The sequence below is a fragment of the Lucilia sericata genome, unplaced genomic scaffold (assembly GCF_015586225.1).
Source record: "Lucilia sericata isolate MDLA Ls3-8-SP2 unplaced genomic scaffold, ASM1558622v1 Contig000391F_arrow, whole genome shotgun sequence".
Lineage (NCBI taxonomy): Eukaryota > Metazoa > Arthropoda > Insecta > Diptera > Calliphoridae > Lucilia > Lucilia sericata.
In genome coordinates this window covers 1,663-21,448 of record NW_023994409.1, presented here as the reverse complement: position 1 = coordinate 21,448, position 19,786 = coordinate 1,663, and the positions used below count along the sequence as shown (strand labels likewise).

Sequence of the window (19,786 nt, the reverse complement as noted above, 5' to 3'; positions counted from 1 at the left end):
CTAAATTTTATTAATTTAAATATTATTGTTGGCGAATAATATTCTAGTTTCTAATTTGCCCTAGATAAGTGCAATAGAATATTAAATAGCCGTATCTTAATTTGCGTCATAAAAATTCTAAGCTATAATATAATATAATTGCCAAATGTATCTATTAAGTACATTTCAAAATTTAGGACTTTAGTGACGTAAATATTTAAAATTCAAAATTTAAATGTTACTTTCTTTTCTTTGATTTTAGAAAATCTCATTAATTTTGGCAATAAAATATAAAATAATGGTGAAATTTTTCTGTATTATTAATTTGTTTAAACAATAGAATGGTTAGATTTATGACAATAATACAAATAGAACAAACCCAAACTGAACTTTGCTCCCAAACTTTTCAAAATGTGTCTAGACAGTGACCTATTTTTCAAAATTTTAGAGATTTGAATGAAATTTGAAATAATGTAACGTGTTAGCTTTAGCATAACATTCATTTATCTAAATATGTTTTTATAATTTTTAACATCTTCTTAAATAAAAATTTATATTTCAACATTTTTTGATATAAAATTTAACAAAATACCCCAAAAATAGAATTATTTGGTTATAAATTGTCAAGTTTGTTACTTAAATCTTTTGTTTGTTTACATTCACTTTTATGAAAATGTTTTTGTTTTTTTTCTTCTCTTAACAATTAATAAATTAACTGTTTAATCGTTAAACAGTAGAAATTAGCTGTTAACATTTCATATTTTTTATTTTTATTTTTAAGTATAATTAACATTTACAAAAGTGTTTTTACTTACCCATTATTAAGAAAAGGTAAATATTATTATTGTTATTTGTTATTTTAATAGTCATTAAATTTGATTTATATTGTTTAAAACTGTTTTATTTTGTTTCAATATTAATATGTGTTTGTTTTTATTAATATTTAAACAAGCTGCTGTTATTAATGCTTAATCGTCATTCAACAACTTCATTATTAATATATGCAACCGTTTTAAAACAGCTTTAAATGAGTGCAATGAACTTAATTTAATTCATTAGTTAATATTTATTAAAACAAAATATTTCTTTTTTTTCTTTTGCTTCGTCTAAGTCTGGGGTTTGTCTAGTGTTTTAAGTGTATCGAGGTATTGATTTCTCCTGCGTTCCGTGGAACTAGTTGACGTTAATTAATTACTTTTTCAGCTCTAGTTGCCCGCTAACCTACTGGCAAATGTATTCCCTCGTGATTTGATTTCTCTAAGAGGCAATCATTATTTTATATTTGTGTTAAAATATAACGGATGTTAAAATTTATTTAAGGGTATAGTAAGTTTCTGTTGCAACTTTTAAAACTGCAGGGTATATTTAATTTAGCTTATTCGTGATATATAATTATACAGCTATGTATATTATCATATTAGTAATGGGTAATTATCTTTTTTCAATGAATTTATCATTTGTTCATTTTCAACCACTGAACTGAACTAGAACTGAACTAGAACTGAACTAGAACTGAACTAGAACTGAACTGAACTAGAACTAGAACTGAACTAGAACTGAACTGGAACTGAACTAGAACTGAACTAGAACTGAACTAGAACTGAACTAGAACTGAACTAGAACTGAACTAGAACTGAACTAGAACTGAACTAGAACTGCACTAGAACTGAACTAGAACTGAACTAGAACTGAACTAGAACTAGAACTGACTAGAACTGAACTAGAACTGAACTAGAACTGAACTAGAACTGAACTAGAACTGAACTAGAACTGAACTAGAACTGAACTAACTGAACTAGAACTGAACTAGAACTGAACTAGAACTGAACTAGAACTGAACTAGAACTGAACTAGAACTGAACTAGAACTGAACTAGGAACTGAACTAGAACTGAACTAGAACTGAACTAGAACTGAACTAGAACTGAACTAGAACTGAACTAGAACTGAACTAGAACTGAACTAGAACTGAACTAGAACTGAACTAGAACTGAACTAGAACTGAACTAGAACTGAACTAGAACTGAACTAGAACTGAACTAGAACTGAACTAGAACTGAACTAGAACTGAAGAGAACTGAACTAGAACTGAACTAGAACTGAACTAGAACTGAACTAGAACTGAACTAGAACTGAACTAGAACTGAACTAGAACTGAACTAAACTGAACTAGAACTGAACTAGAACTGAACTAGAACTGAACTAGAACTGAACTAGAACTGAACTAGAACTGAACTAGAACTGAACTAGAACTGAACTAGAACTGAACTAGAACTGAACTAGAACTGAACTAGAACTGAACTAGAACTGAACTAGAACTGAACTAGAAACTGAACTAGAACTGAACTAGAACTGAACTAGAACTGAACTAGAACTGAACTAGAACTGAACTAGAACTGAACTAGAAGAACTGAACTAGAACTGAACTAGAACTGAACTAGAACTGAACTAGAACTGAACTAGAACTGAACTAGAGCTGAACTAGAGCTGAACTAGAACTGAACTAGAACTGAACTAGAACTGAACTAGAGCTGAACTAGAGCTGAACTAGAACTGAACTAGAACTGAACTAGAACTGAACTAGAACTGAACTAGAACTGAACTAGAACTGAACTAGAACTGAACTAGAACTGAACTAGAACTGAACTAGAACTGAACTAGAACTGAACTAGAACTGAACTAGAGCTGAACTAGAACTGAACTGAACTAGAGCTGAACTAGAACTGAACTAGAACTGAACTAGAACTGAACTAGAACTGAACTAGAACTGAACTAGAACTGAACTAGAACTGAACTAGAACTGAACTAGAACTGAACTAGAACTGAACTAGAACTGAACTAGAACTGAACTAGAACTGAACTAGAACTGAACTAGAACTGAACTAGAACTGAACTAGAACTGAACTAGAACTGAACTAGAACTGAACTAGAACTGAACTAGAACTGAACTAGAACTGAACTAGAACTGAACTAGAACTGAACTAGAACTGAACTAGAACTGAACTAGAGCTGAACTAGAACTGAACTGAACTAGAGCTGAACTAGAACTGAACTAGAACTGAACTAGAACTGAACTAGAACTGAACTAGAACTGAACTAAACTGAACTAGAACTGAACTAGAACTGAACTAGAACTGAACTAGAACTGAACTAGAACTGAACTAGAACTGAACTAGAACTGAACTAGAACTGAACTAGAACTGAACTAGAACTGAACTAGAACGAACTAGAACTGAACTAGAACTGAACTAGAACTGAACTAGAACTGAACTAGAACTGAACTAGAACTGAACTAGAACTGAACTAGAACTGAACTAGAACTGAACTAGAACTGAACTAGAACTGAACTAGAACTGAACTAGAAACTGAACTAGAACTGAACTAGAACTGAACTAGAACTGAACTAGAACTGAACTAGAACTGAACTAGAACTGAACTAGAACTGAACTAGAACTGAACTAGAACTGAACTAGAACTGAACTAGAACTGAACTAGAACTGAACTGAAACTAGAACTGAACTAGAACTGAACTAGAACTGAACTAGAACTGAACTAGAACTGAACTAGAACTGAACTAGAACTGAACTAGAACTGAACTAGAACTGAACTAGAACTGAACTAGAACTGAACTAGAACTGAAACTACTGAACTATAACTGAACTAGAACTGAACTAGAACTGAACTAGAACTGAACTAGAACTGAACTAGAACTGAACTAGAACTGAACTAGACTGAACTAGAACTGAACTAGAACTGAACTAGAACTGAACTAGAACTGAACTAGAACTGAACTAGAACTGAACTAGAACTGAACTAGAACTGAACTAGAACTGAACTAGAACTGAACTAGAACTGAACTAGAACTGAACTAGAACTGAACTAGAACTGAACTAGAACTGAACTAGAACTGAGCTAGAACTGAACTAGAACTGAACTAGAACTGAACTAGAACTGAACTAGAACTGAACTAGAACTGAACTAGAACTGAACTAGAACTGAACTAGAACTGAACTAGAACTGAACTAGAACTGAACTAGAACTGAACTAGAACTGAACTAGAACTGAACTAGAACTGAACTAGAACTGAACTAGAACTGAACTAGAACTGAACTAGAACTGAACTAGAACTGAACTAGAACTGAACTAGAACTGAACTAGAACTGAACTGAACTGAACTAGAACTGAACTAGAACTGAACTAGAACTGAACTAGAACTGACTAAACTGAACTAGAACTGAACTAGAACTGAACTAGAACTGAACTAGAACTGAACTAATCTTTGGGATCTTTAAATGTTTCAAAGAAAATTTATCTCTTTACTAATTTTGAGAATTTTGACAAATTTCTATTTCTATGTACTGTTTATCATAATCTAAGGAAATCCAAACAAAATTCCATTAAATCTCTAGCCAAAATCTTATAATTCTTTATAACTTTGAATCTTTGCTCTAGAAAACTTTAACTAAAATATTTAACAGCTTTGTTTTGTTTGAAAAAAAAAAAATAAAACGTTTTTTAGTCGCACGATTCAGTTGTTATAAATAGATTTGTAAATTAAATTCAAATTAACGAATAAATCACGTAATTGTTTAATTGTTAAATTTACATTCATTACAAAATATTTAAATAAATAAATAACTAACAATAGTTTATTAAACAATTAATAGAAAACAATAATTATTGGCTTTAAAAATTTGCATATCAATTAACAATTTTAGTTAGAAACCGCAAACCATTGACCCATTGAAATAGATATTAAACGAAATTAGGGGACTGAAGATTTAAAAAGTAAATTCTAAATTAAATTTAAATCAGTATTGAGAAGCAGTAAACCAGTTATAATCTGATAAGTAGATTAGATTTCTATTGTTTAAAATAATAGCCGCAAGGTGTCACAACATTCACTCCCAACCAATCGTAATTGTTTTAAGAATTTTAATTTATTTATATTTTTATATTGTTTGCTAAATATAAAACAGATCATTAAGCGTTTAAAAACACACCGACAATATATAAATTAAATATTTATTTTAAACAATTTAATGAATGAATTTTTTTGTGAAATAAAAACACGATTTTTTTTCTAAAAAAAAACAGTCAATAAGTGATTAAACTGTTAACACAGCAATCATAAAGAAATAATTAATCAATTATAACGTTTTTTAAGTCAAGGAATTTGAGGTTTCAAATAACAGCTGCTGTAATTACAAAAGAATTCGTTGAATATTTTTTTTTAATTAGTTCAACTATTTATTACACATGTAAGAATTTAAAAGAGTAGGCTTTTAATTTATTCATATATATTTTTGGACGAGGTGTTTTTTTGTAATTTTTAACCTTATTATTATTTATAATTTAGAAATGTTTCAATATTTTTTGCATATTATATTAATTATAAAGCTTGTCTAATTATGCCCTTTTGAAATTTTTGGTTAAAATTAGATTTTTTCTGTGGGCTTTAGTATTTATTGTTATTTGAGCTTAAAAATAGTTTATTTTCGTAGGCTGTTTCAATATTTTTGTTCTTTTAAATGTAAATTTATGTAAATGTAAAAAATTCTAAATTTTTTAAATGTTTTAAGAAAAATTGATAAGAGTTTAGCAACAAGTATTTACACTCACAGTAGAAATATAAAATATTTGTTATTGGACTGTTTAAAACTGAACTATCAGTGAACTTACACTTAAGTAGATCTCAACAAAAACTGAACTAGAATTCAACTAGAACTGAACTAGAACTGAACTAGAACTGAACTAGAACTGAACTAGAACTGAACTAGAACTGAACTAGAACTGAACTAGAACTGAACTAGAACTGAACTAGAACTGAACTAGAACTGAACTAGAACTGAACTAGAACTGAACTAGAACTGAACTAGAACTGAACTAGAACTGAACTAGAACTGAACTAGAACTGAACTAGAACTGAACTAGAACTGAACTAGAACTGAACTAGAACTGAACTAGAACTGAACTAGAACTAAACTAGAACTGAACTAGAACTGACTAGAACTGAACTGAACTGAACTAGAACTGAACTAGAACTGAACTAGAACTGAACTAGAACTGACTAGAACTGAACTAGAACTGAACTAGAACTGAACTAAACTGAACTAGAACTGAACTAGAACTGAACTAGAACTGAACTAGAACTGAACTAGAACTGAACTAGAACTGAACTAGAACTGAACTAGAACTGAACTAGAACTGAACTAGAACTGAACTAGAACTGAACTAGAACTGAACTAGAACTGAACTAGAACTGAACTAGAACTGAACTAGAACTGAACTAGAACTGAACTAGAACTGAACTAGAACTGAACTAGAACTGAACTAGAACTGAACTAGAACTGAACTAGAAACTGAACTAGAACTGAACTAGAACTGAACTAGAACTGAACTAGAACTGAACTAGAACTGAACTAGAACTGAACTAGACTGAACTAGAACTGAACTAGAACTGAACTAGAACTGAACTAGAACTGAACTAGAACTGAACTAGAACTGAACTAAACTGAACTAAACTGAACTAGAACTGAACTAGAACTGACTAGAACTGAACTAGAACTGAACTAGAACTGAACTAGAACTGAACTAGAACTGAACTAGAACTGAACTGGAACTGAACTAGAACTGAACTAGAACTGAACTAGAACTGAACTAGACTGAACTAGAACTGAACTAGAACTGAACTAGAACTGAACTAGAACTGAACTAGAACTGAACTAGAACTGCTAGCTGAACTAGAACTGAACTAGAACTGAACTAGAACTGAACTATAACTGAACTAGAACTGAACTAGAACTGAAATAACTGAACTAGAACTGAACTAGAACTGAACTAGAACTGAACTAGAACTGAACTAGAACTGAACTAAAACTGAACTAGAACTGAACTAGAACTGAACTAGAACTGACTAGAACTGAACTAGAACTGAACTAACTGAACTAGAACTGAACTAGAACTGAACTAGAACTGAACTAGAACTGAACTAGAACTGAACTAGAACTGAACTAGAACTGAACTTGAACTGAACTTGAACTGAACTGGAACCGAACTTGAACTAATTAAGAAACTTTCAATATCATTTTGCTGAGAGTTTTTTTCTAGGATTAGGAATACATCTTAATCATTCAGATTATAATCTATAGGCGAGCGTGATATTGATCGTTACAAGATTGAATTAATGTGGGAATATGTTTAGTTTTTTCCGAAAAATTTCACTGTGCGCTATTGATTAGCTCTTAATTGAATAACATTTAAATTTACTACATTTTGTTCACTTTTCTTAAGCATTTTTTCTAAAAAGTACTATATGTTTTTCATAAACATTGTTTTATTGTTAGTCAAATGTTTATTTCTAATTATATATTCCCATGTGATAGGTATTTAAAATATAAATTACTATTTTCTCATCACCATTAACATTGCAAAAACAATAAGTGCATATGTATGTAAATATTTACATGTATACAAACATTAAACGATACTTACATCATCAAATTCACTTTGAAACGGTCCCATGGGATTGTAGTAGTTTGAAAAATTTCTGTAAACGTTTCGATTTGTGTGGCAAGACTGGTTGTGCATATGCCAAACAATATTGTCCCTTGATTTCATCACCACCATCACCATCAATTATTGCCTCAACATCAGCATTATTAGCATCAGCATTAGCTCCAGCTTTATTCCCGCTTTTAGCTGCTTTCATTTGATACTTGATTCTCATACATTGATCAAAATCACCAGGCTGATTTATGTTGCCATTAAGTATGCCCGATGTAAATTTACCAGTGGAATCGTGCACTGTAAATGGGGAGAAAAATTTACAACAATGGAAATTAGTATATTAATACAAAAAAAGAGAAAAAATAAAATGCATATAAAAAGAAAATTACAAAGAAAAAAATAATAAAAAATTGCATTAACATAATTTCGAAATTATGGGATCGGTCTTTGTAATGAAAATGAAATTTGTTTCTTTGCCTGAAAAAAAGAAACGTTCATTTCTTAAGTCTTTCTGTTGTGCAAACAAGTGCAGCAAACAAAAGACTTAAACAGCAAACTTGATCAATATAGTGCAGACAACAATGGACAAAATCATTTTGGAAATTGTAATAAAATTGAAAATATACAAAAGTAAATATAAAAATTCCGTTAAAATACTTCCACATTTTAAAAAAAATTTTAATGTTATGGATTTAATTGTTTAATAAATTCCCGGCCCTTTATTAAAATTTGATTAACACAACTTATTTATTATTTAACTATCAGACAGCCCACTCAAATATTTTTCAACTCTTATTTACATTTTATTTATTCAAAATCTACTAGTTTTTCTCAAAAATTACCTAAAAACTAACGCTATTCAAGTGTAACTAAATAAACTTTAAAATTTTGTTTGTGCTGCACTGGCAAGTTAGCGGGCAATGTCAAGGTCACTATCATCCACAACACTGGCATCTTAAAAAGCTTCCGCTTGTTTCCAATCCACTGAACAGATGTTTGACTAACAAACTAACTGTGAATGTGACTGGTTCATTAAATTGTCTAAAAAAGTGTGAAATGCTAATAAATAACATTTAATGATGTTAATATAAACGAAAAAAAATTACTTTTTTTGTAAAAATAAATTAATTTATTTAAATTGTACATTCGTGTTAAAAAATTAAAATACAGTTTGTAGGCTGTGTTTTGTTTTAGTTTTTAATCATATAAGCACCATATTATGGTAATTATGTTTGTGGGTCAAAAGTTATTGACTTATCGAATTTTTATATTTTCATATAAGTAATATTTATTTAATATTGATTATAGTAGTATTGATTATGCTCTCTTTTTATGTCAACCAAAAAATACGAAACATATTAGAAAAACGTCTTATATAAACCAGACTGACTAGACTGAACTAGAACTGAGCTAGACTGAACTAGAAACTGAACGAGAACTGAACTAGAACTGAAGTAGAACTGAACTAGAACTGAACTAGAACTGAGCTAGAACTGAACTAGAACTGAAGTAGAACTGAACTAGAACTGAACTAGAACTGAACTAGAACTGAACTAGAACTGAACTAGAACTGAGAACTAAACTGAACTAGAACTGAACTAGAACTGAACTAGAACTGAACTAGACTAACTGAACTAGAACTGACTAGACACTGAACTAGAACTGAACTAGAACTGAACTAGAACTGACTAAACTAACTAGACTGAAACTAGAACTGAACTAGAACTGAACTAGAAACTGAACTAGAACTGAAACTAGAACTGAACTAGAACTGAACTAGAAACTGAACTAGAACTGAACTAGAACTGAACTAGAACTGAACTAGAACTGAACTAGAACTGAACTAGAACTGAACTAGAACTGAACTAGAACTGAACTAGAACTGAACTAGAACTGAACTAGAACTGAACTAGAACTGAACGAGAACTGAACTAGAACTGAACTAGAACTGAACTAGAACTGAACTAGAACTGAACTAGAACTGAAACTAGAACTGAAACTAGAACTGAACTAGAACTGAACTAGAACTGAACTAGAACTGAACTAGAACTGAACTAGAACTGAACTAGAACGAACTAGAACTGAACTAGAACTGAACTAGAACTGAACTAGAACTGAACTAGAAACTGAACTAGAACTGACTAGAACTGAACTAGAACTGAACTAGAACTGAACTAGAACTGAACTAGAACTGAACTAGAACTGAACTAGAACTGAACTAGAACTGAACTAGACTGAACTAGAACTGAACTAGAACTGAACTAGAACTGAACTAGAAACTGAACTAGAACTGAACTAGAACTGAACTAGAACTGAACTAGAACTGAACTAGAACTGAACTAGAACTGAACTAGAACTGAACTAGAAACTGAACTAGAACTGAACTAGAACTGAACTAGAACTGAACTAGAACTGAACTAGAACTGAACTAGAACTGAACTAGAACTGAACTAGAACTGAACTAGAACTGAAACTAGAACTGAACTAGAACTGAACTAGAACTGACTAGAACTGAACTAGAACTGAACTAGAACTGAACTAGAACTGAACTAGAACTGAACTAGAACTGAACTAGAAACTGAACTAGAACTGAACTAGAACTGAACTAGAACTGAACTAGAACTGAACTAGAACTGAACTAGACTGAACTAGAACTGAACTAGAACTGAACTAGAACTGAACTAGAACTGAACTAGAACTGAGCTAGAACTGAACTAGAACTGAACTAGAACTGAACTAGAACTGAACTAGAACTGAACTAGAACTGAACTAGAACTGAACTAGAACTGAACTAGAACTGAACTAGAACTGAACTAGAACTGACTAGAACTGAACTAGAACTGAAACTAGAACTGAACTAGAACTGAACTAGAACTGAACTAGAACTGAACTAGAACTGAACTAGAACTGAACTAGAACTGAACTAGAACTGAACTAGAACTGAACTAGAACTGACAGAACTGAACTAGAACTGAACTAGAACTGAACTAGAACTGAACTAGAACTGAACTAGAACTGAACTAGAACTGAACTAGAACTGAACTAGAACTGAACTAGAACTGAACTAGAACTGAACTAGAACTGAACTAGAACTGAACTAGAACTGAACTAGAACTGAACTAGAACTGAACTAGAACTGAACTAGAACTGAACTAGAACTGAACTAGACACTGAACTAGAACTGAACTAGAACTGAACTAGAACTGAACTAGAACTGAACTAGAACTGAACTAGAACTGAACTAGAACTGAACTAGAACTGAACTAGAACTGAACTAGAACTTGAACTAGAACTGAACTAGAACTGACTGAACTGAACTAGAACTGAACTAGAACTGAACTACGAACTAAACTGAACTAGAACTGAACTAGAACGAACTAGAACTGAACTAGAAACTGAACTAGAACTGAACTAGAAACTGAACTAGAACTGAACTAGAACTGAACTAGAACTGAACTAGAACTGAACTAGAACTGAACTAGAACTGAATTAGAACTGAACTAGAACTGAACTAGAACTGAACTAGAACTGAACTAGAACTGAAATAGAACTGAACTAGAACTGAACTAGAACTGAACTAAAACTAAACTACAATTGAATTAGAACTGAATTAGATCTTAACTGATTCATGAAAAAACCATAGCTTGAAGTTTAAATATTTCCTTAAAAATTTCAAAGAATTACGTTTAATTCTTGAAATCGAAATTAAGTTCATCTACGTGTAACTTTGCTTAATGTCCATTTAATTTCAAAATGATTTGAAAGTAACTTTTAAAGAGATATAAATCAATGTATATAATTAAAAAATGTATGCTTAAGAATATTTATTCATTTGTTAAAGTTCTAAAGTAACAACTTTACGCCTATTTAATTGCATTAACCTTGAAGCAAGATTCTACTATTAGAATTAAAAAACAATAATTTTTCTTGTAGATTTTTGTTCAAATAAAAAGCATGTAATTTCTGTCGCTCACAACAACCTTGATCATGAGTTTTCCAAATTCTAAGTACAAAAATTTAATATATACATAATTATGTATTTGAAAAAATAAAAACAATATAACAAGTTTTCTGAAAAAAAAAAACAAAAAATCTTGCAACAAACATATTCAAGTTTCAAGTTGTGGTTGAGTTCAAGTGTTCAAACATGCGAAATTCGAATTTCGATTGAAGTACAACACACTCACACAAACAAACTTACATTAAGATCGAAGAACCACATAGATTCTAAACTTAGCAAAAAATAGTTTTTCAGTGCTTGTTGTTTGATTTTAAAAACATTGAAACTTGATCAGTTGTATGAAACTTCTCACAAATTAATACATATTGATCTTGTGACTGCTCCTTCCCCCTCTGCAACAAATTAACAAGTTTCAAATCGACATTTGGGTGTTTGAATATAATATTGAATGCATGTGGCTGAGTGAGAATTTGCCAATGTTAGGGTTACTTTACGGGTCAAGAAAAATGTTGCATGACTAAGACTGAATATACAACGGACCGATCGACAGACAGTCAGACCGACGGTGTTTGTATAGTGTTGTGTCAAGTTTTCGTAGCATATAAAAGTGGTTGTCATTGCAAACATGCAACCTATGCATGTATTGGTAGTACATATGTATAGTAAATGGTGTTTTGCTTTTTGTATTTTGAACAACATGTGTCTAAAGTTGGCAAGCGGTTTAAAAAAAATTTAAAAATTTTAAACGAAAAAACTGCAGCAGTTGCATTTTATATTTGTAAAACAAAAAAATATCATATAGAAGTATTTTAGTTTCAGTTTTTTTTTATAAATTACAATTAAATAAATCTAGGTAAAGTTCGTTAAATGACCTTCACAATTATTATTGTAGTTACAATTCCAAAGAATTATATGAAGAATATTATTGCAAGTGTTTCACATCAAAGTTTCAGATTGACTTTGACTTTTAGGATTTTGTTTAAGGCATTAACTAGATCTTTGTAGTTTGTATATTATTTTAAATGTCCAAAGTGTGTTTTTTCTTAGACTGATTAATTGCCTTTCTTAATTCTGAAATTTCGATTATTGAAACTTGATTTTAATTTAACTTCTGCATAAAAATGCTTTTAAAATGTTAAAGTGTCTAAAGAACAAGCTAAAAATGCTTGAGGGATTTCGATAATTCTAGAATATTAAGAAAAATTTAAAAATGTATACATTTCAGGTTGCATTTTTAAAATTTGATAAAAAATTAAAATATTTGCTAAAATTAAAAAAATATTAAAAAAAAAAAAAAAATATATTTCAAATATACAAATTCATTTCAGTTCGCTAATAATGCAATTAAAAAAATAAATAAATAAAAATGCAAGTTCATTTCTAGAACAGTTCCAGTTCAGTTCAGTTCAGTTCAGTTCTGTTCTAGTTCAGTTCAGTTCTGTTCTAGTTCAGTTCTTTTCTAGTTCAGTTCTTTTCTAGTTCAGTTCTGTTCTAGTTCAGTTCTGTTCTAGTTCCGTTCTGTTCTAGTTCAGTTCTAGTTCAGTTCTAGTTCAGTTCAGTTAGTTCAGTTCTAGTTCAGTTCTAGTTCAGTTCTAGTTCAGTTCTAGTTTCAGTTCTAGTTCAGTTCTAGTTCAGTTCTAGTTCAGTTCTAGTTCAGTTCTAGTTCAGTTCTAGTTCAGTCTAGTTCAGTTCTAGTTCAGTTCTAGTTCAGTTCTAGTTCAGTTCTAGTTCAGTTCTAGTTCAGTTCTAGTTCAGTTCGAGTTCAGTTCTAGTTCAGTTCTAGTTCAGTTCTAGTTCAGTTCTAGTTCAGTTCTAGTTCAGTTCTAGTTCAGTTCTAGTTCAGTTAGTTCTAGTTCAGTTCTAGTTTCAGTTCAGTTCTAGTTCAGTTTCAGTAGTTCAGTTCTAGTTCAGTTCTAGTTCAGTTCTAGTTCAGTTCTAGTTCAGTTCTAGTTCAGTTCTAGTTCAGTTCTAGTTCAGTTCTAGTTCAGTTCTAGTTCAGTTCTAGTTCAGTTCTAGTTCAGTTCTAGTTCAGTTCTAGTTCAGTTCTAGTTCAGTTCTAGTTCAGTTCTAGTTCAGTTCTAGTTCAGTTCTAGTTCAGTTCTAGTTCAGTTCTAGTTCAGTTCTAGTTCAGTTCTAGTTCAGTTCTAGTTCAGTTCTAGTTCAGTTCTAGTTCAGTTCTAGTTCAGTTCTAGTTCAGTTCTAGTTCAGTTCTAGTTCAGTTCTAGTTCAGTTCTAGTTCAGTTCTAGTTCAGTTCTAGTTCAGTTCTAGTTCAGTTCTAGTTCAGTTCTAGTTCAGTTCTAGTTCAGTTCTAGTTCAGTTCTAGTTCAGTTCTAGTTCAGTTCTAGTTCAGTTCTAGTTCAGTTCTAGTTCAGTTCTAGTTCAGTTCTAGTTCAGTTGTATATTCGTCTAGTTTCATTCAGTCAGTCAGTTCTAGTTCAGTTTAGGTCAGTTCTAGTTCAGTTCTAGTTCAGGTTCTAGTTCAGTTCTAGTTCAGTTCTAGTTCAGTTCTAGTTCAGTTCTAGTTCAGTTCTAGTTCAGTCTCGTTCAGTTCCTAGGTCTAGTTCAGTTCTAGTTCAGTTCTAGTTCATGCTAGTTCAGGTTCTAGTTCAGTTCTAGTTCAGTTCTAGTTCAGTTCTAGTTCAGTTCTAGTTCAGTTCTAGTTCAGTTCTAGTTCAGTTCTAGTTCAGTTCAGTTCAGTTTCTAGTTCAGTTTCTTAGTTCAGTTCTAGGTCCGTTCTAGTTCAGTTTCTAGTTCCGTTCTAGTTCAGTTCTAGTTCCGTTCTAGTTCAGTTCTAGTTCAGTTCTAGTTCAGTTCTAGTTCAGGTTCTAGTTCAGTTCTTCGTTCAGTTCTAGTTCAGTTCTAGTTTCAGTTTCTACGTTCAGTTCTAGTCAGTTCTAGTTCAGTTCTAGTCAGTTCTAGTTCAGTTCTAGTTCAGTTCTAGTTCAGTTCTAGTTCAGTTCTAGTTCAGTTCTAGTCAGTTTCTAGTTCAGTTCTGTCAGTCTAGGTTCTAGTTCATTCTAGTTCATTCTAGTTCAGTTCTTTCAGTTCTAGTTCAGTTCAGTTCTAGTTCAGTTCTAGTTCGTTAGTTATCTAGTTCAGTTCTAGTTCAGTTGTTCTAGTTCAGTTCTAGATTCAGCTATAGTATCAGTCTAGTAGTCAGTCTTAAAGTTCAAATACGTTTGTTTAGATATTGTTCTGTTCAGCTTAGTATCGTTGACTTAATCAAATACGTTTGTTAGTAAGCTAGTAAGTATTTTGGTGATACTGGATCTAAGAGTGAGATAATGTCCATTTCCTTAAAGAAACATGTTATACAAATTATTAAATACTGTAAGTCATTTGTATGTATAGAGTTATTTTATTTAGGAAAATTTTGTTAGAATGTATTCTATCTGTTTGTTTGTAATACCCAAATCGCATAAAAACTTTTAAATAGTACAATCATATATTTTACTTTCAATTTCGCAATAAAACTAATTTAATGTGACATTAATTCTAATCATTGCTTAAAAATTAGATTACATAAAGGTATTCTTGATATTCAATTGAGAACTTTCAATTAATGATGTTTTCCAGAAACATCTCAAAAACAAATTTATTTGAATAAAATATAGATAATTTAGATCTATATCTTAAAAAAGAGTTGGTGTGTCAAAGTTTTTCTGAGAACTTTTTAACACGATCTAAATTTTAATTGTACCTAGTCAAAATTTTTACAGTGTTCTTTTATTTCAGAAAAGAATTATTGTCTTTTACGTCAACACTTCCAAAAAATAACCCTAACTGCAAATAAATTATACAAATCCAATCATAAATGTCCATTATTTTACCACACAATTGCAAGAAAAACATATTAACCAAATCTACACGTAAATGTTCAAACATCAAGCAATTTACGTTAAATATTAACCAATAATTTTGAAGACGACAAATGAAGTGACAAATTGTCTGTCAAATGTCTGCATAATTGAACAAATGCAATTCTTGGCTCCACAACTCTTTTAACAGCCAACCAAGTCAGTAAACTCAATAAATTTGAAGTATTACTTAGTGGCTATTGAGAAATTCAAAAATTGTAATTTAAACACACAAAACATGACATAAATTTACATGAATAAATATTTATTACAAAAAAAGGTAAAAAACCAAAAAAATATTGAGTAAATTTGAAATCAGATTGCTTATGTTTTGCAACATTTATTTTTGTCAAGTACTTATTCTATATAAATATTTGTTTTGAATCTTATTATTTGAAGTGTATTGTGTCGTCATGTTTTTTTAATTAGGCTTTCAACTAATTTGACAATTTAAGACAAACAACTAACTAATCATATTACTAATAGTAGTGATTTCTTGTTGATTTGTTAATAATTTTATTTGAAAAATGACCTTGTATATGTACATATTTGTAAATACATACAGACTGTATTTATTACACGCTTAATTAATAAACAATGATTTATTTATTTAATAATATTTGAATATTTTAATTTTGTCTATGCTAAAGTTATTTACAACTAAACTATTTTTTGATATACATAGAAAAAATAATTCATAAAAATTTTCCTTCATAATACGAAAAGTTCAGAAATACTATGTAATTGAACAAGACACAGTTTTACTCTAGTCTATAGTCTAATCTATAGTCTAGTCTATAGTGTAGTCTATAGTCTAATCTATAGTCTAGTCTATAGTGTAGTCTATAGTCTAGTCTATAGTCTAGTCTATAGTCTAGTCTATAGTCTAGTCTATAGTCTAGTCTATAGTCTAGTCTATAGTCTAGTCTATAGTCTAGTCTATAGTCTAGTCTATAGTCTAGTCTATAGTCTAGTCTATAGTCTAGTCTATAGTCTAGTCTATAGTCTAGTCTATAGTCTAGTCTATAGTCTAGTCTATAGTCTAGTCTATAGTCTAGTCTATAGTCTAGTCTATAGTCTAGTCTATAGTCTAGTCTATAGTCTAGTCTATAGTCTAGTCTATAGTCTAGTCTATAGTCTAGTCTATAGTCTAGTCTATAGTCTAGTCTATAGTCTAGTCTATAGTCTAGTCTATAGTCTAGTCTATAGTCTAGTCTATAGTCTAGTCTATAGTCTAGTCTATAGTCTAGTCTATAGTCTAGTCTATAGTCTAGTCTATAGTCTAGTCTATAGTCTAGTCTATAGTCTAGTCTATAGTCTAGTCTATAGTCTAGTCTATAGTCTAGTCTATAGTCTAGTCTATAGTCTAGTCTATAGTCTAGTCTATAGTGTAGTCTAGTCTATAGTCTAGTCTATAGTCTAGTCTATAGTCTAGTCTATAGTGTAGTCTAGTCTATAGTCTAGTCTATAGTCTAGTCTATAGTCTAGTCTATAGTGTAGTCTAGTCTATAGTCTAGTCTATAGTCTAGTCTATAGTCTAGTCTATAGTCTAGTCTATAGTCTAGTCTATAGTCTAGTCTATAGTCTAGTCTATAGTCTAGTAGTCTATAGTCTAGTCTATAGTCTAGTCTATAGTCTAGTCTATAGTCTAGTCTAGTCTATAGTCTAGTCTATAGTCTAGTCTATAGTCTAGTCTATAGTCTAGTCTATAGTCTAGTCTATAGTCTAGTCTATAGTCTAGTCTATAGTCTAGTCTATAGTCTAGTCTATAGTCTAGTCTATAGTCTAGTCTATAGTCTAGTCTATAGTCTAGTCTATAGTCTAGTCTATAGTCTAGTCTATAGTCTAGTCTATAGTCTAGTCTATAGTCTAGTCTATAGTCTAGTCTATAGTCTAGTCTATAGTCTAGTCTATAGTCTAGTCTATAGTCTAGTCTATAGTCTAGTCTATAGTCTAGTCTATAGTCTAGTCTATAGTCTAGTCTATAGTCTAGTCTATAGTCTAGTCTATAGTCTAGTCTATAGTCTAGTCTATAGTCTAGTCTATAGTCTAGTCTATAGTCTAGTCTATAGTCTAGTCTATAGTCTAGTCTATAGTCTAGTCTATAGTCTAGTCTATAGTCTAGTCTATAGTCTAGTCTATAGTCTAGTCTATAGTCTAGTCTATAGTCTAGTCTATAGTCTAGTCTATAGTCTAGTCTATAGTCTAGTCTATAGTCTAGTCTATAGTCTAGTCTATAGTCTAGTCTATAGTCTAGTCTATAGTCTAGTCTATAGTCTAGTCTATAGTCTAGTCTATAGTCTAGTCTATAGTCTAGTCTATAGTCTAGTCTATAGTCTAGTCTATAGTCTAGTCTATAGTCTAGTCTAAGTCTAGTCTATAGTCTAGTTTATAGTCTTGTCTATAGTCTAGTTTATAGTCTAGTCTATGATCTCAAATGGAAAATTTATAGAAAATTTCCCATAAATAGGGGATTTATTGCAAATTTCCCTTAAATATAGGTTTTATGGATATTTTCTCTTAAATGGTAAATTTATCGAAATTTCCCATAAAATAGAGAATTTTTTGTTAATTTTCATTAAATAGAGAATTTTTCTAAAATTTCCTTTGAATAGAAGATTTAATGAATTTATTGAAAGTTTCCCTTAAATAGAATGAAAATAGATAAAAAATTTCCCTTAAATAGAGTGAAAATATTTAGATAGACAAATTCCCTTTAAGTAGGAAATTTGTGATAAAATGTTCTATGAATGGAAGATTTAAAAAAAAAATTTCCCTAAAATAGACAATTTATTGAAAATTTCGCAATAATAAAGCATTTAAGGAAAAATTCCTTAAAAGAGGAAATTTATAGAAACTTTCCAAAAATTAACTTTTTTTTTAAAATATCCATAAACTAGCGAATTTTTCGAAAATTTCCCTTTACACAAAATGTATCAAAAATTTTTTTTCTAAACAAAAATCAAAAATATATTGAAAATTCCTCTAAGTGAAGAACTTATTACAAATTTTCTTTAAATAGAAAAATTTCTCAAAAATTTCCCTTTGATTTAGAAATTATTCAAAAATTTCCATTAAATATAGAGTTTATGGAAAATTTCACTTTTACTTACTTCTCAAAGCCCACAAATCGAAGTTATGCAAACTTTCCAAATATTGTTGGGTATGTAAACGACACAATTCCGAAGCCTCCGGATTACGGGAAGCATCAAAAGGTTGAGCTATGGATATGAATTTCTGGCCAATGTTGTAAATGTATTCTAAAAAAAAAGAAAAAAAAAGTAGAAAAATTAATGAATTGTTAAAAAAATTTATATAATTGTTGTTGTTGTAGATACAATATTCAACTTCAATTAAACGTTCTTGATAGAACTACAATATGTAGGTCATACATACATGTCTGCTTAAAAATGGAATTATTAATATGTATTTTATTGAGTTAAATGAAATGTTTAGTTTGTATTAAATAAATTATTTAAATTTATGTAACTTTCAATTCTGCTAAGAAAAAAAAAAACGATTAAAACCAAACGTAAATGTTTAAATAACAGGTTAGAATATGTTTGAGATTCGGTCAAGAACGTTCACTTGCAGATCGCGAAATACTTTGATAACATACGATGCTGATCTAGACTAAATTCTAGCTTAAGGTTATAAATAGTTTTGCACATATTTATAAATATTATTTATAAAATTTTAACAAAGTTCTAGTAGAAATTAATATGTTATTGAGCTGAATAGTTAGGTTAGGTCTAAAATTTATTCGACAACTTTCGTAACCTAATTTGTTCAATTGTTATTGACTCCCTCCCAAAAAATGTAAATACATCTTCCTGTTTTTATCGTAAAAAAAATAATAATTTCAATATTGTTGCATAATTTTATTGTGACATATATGGAGTCAATCCAAACACACTTCAGTCAATCAGAGTACTACTTGAGTCTATAAATTCAATATTATTGAATGATAATTTTAACACGTAAAAACTGTCAAGTTTTATTTATAAATGACGACAATACTTTGTAGGTGGCTGGCTGTGAAAACAAACTAAAGTCTAAAGTTTAATTTTAACACAAATCTTAAACTCTAGTTGAGAGAAAGTATTTATAATTTTATTTGTAATTGACAATTTTGTTTAAAAATATACATATGTATAATTAAAATAATTTGTCTTTTCTAGAATTCAAACAAACATTTTTTTATTAGTTTTTTTTTTATAATTACAACTAATTTGTTGTTGTGAGAGAAATACAAAATGTTTAACCGTTTTTTTTTCCAAATTGTTAAAATTCCCTTAATAACATTTTTCAAATGTTTGTATTTACATATGTGTATGTATGATTATCAAAATAACACACCTTTAAACAATCACTAATAAAATTCACAAAATTCCCCAAATACGAAAAAAAAAAACTTAACTATTCACAAGTAATTCATTTACTCAAATAAAGAAGCATATTATGTGTCATAATTTGGCAT

At 30.1% G+C, this 19,786-nt stretch overlaps 1 protein-coding gene across 1 annotated transcript in view; it reads right to left on the bottom strand.

Moving 5' to 3' along the window:
* The window catches only part of LOC119604429 (nose resistant to fluoxetine protein 6-like), a gene marked incomplete at its 5' end in the record, with an annotated part of 28,628 nt that extends 10,062 nt beyond the window's left edge, over positions 1 to 18,566 (bottom strand). Inside the window, 3 exon segments of the mRNA XM_037957016.1 lie at positions 7,473 to 7,499; positions 7,501 to 7,784; positions 18,420 to 18,566. Of these exon segments, the coding sequence (XP_037812944.1) occupies positions 7,473 to 7,499; positions 7,501 to 7,784; positions 18,420 to 18,566 (458 nt within the window).
* Between the last annotated feature and the right edge of the window lie 1,220 nt (positions 18,567 to 19,786).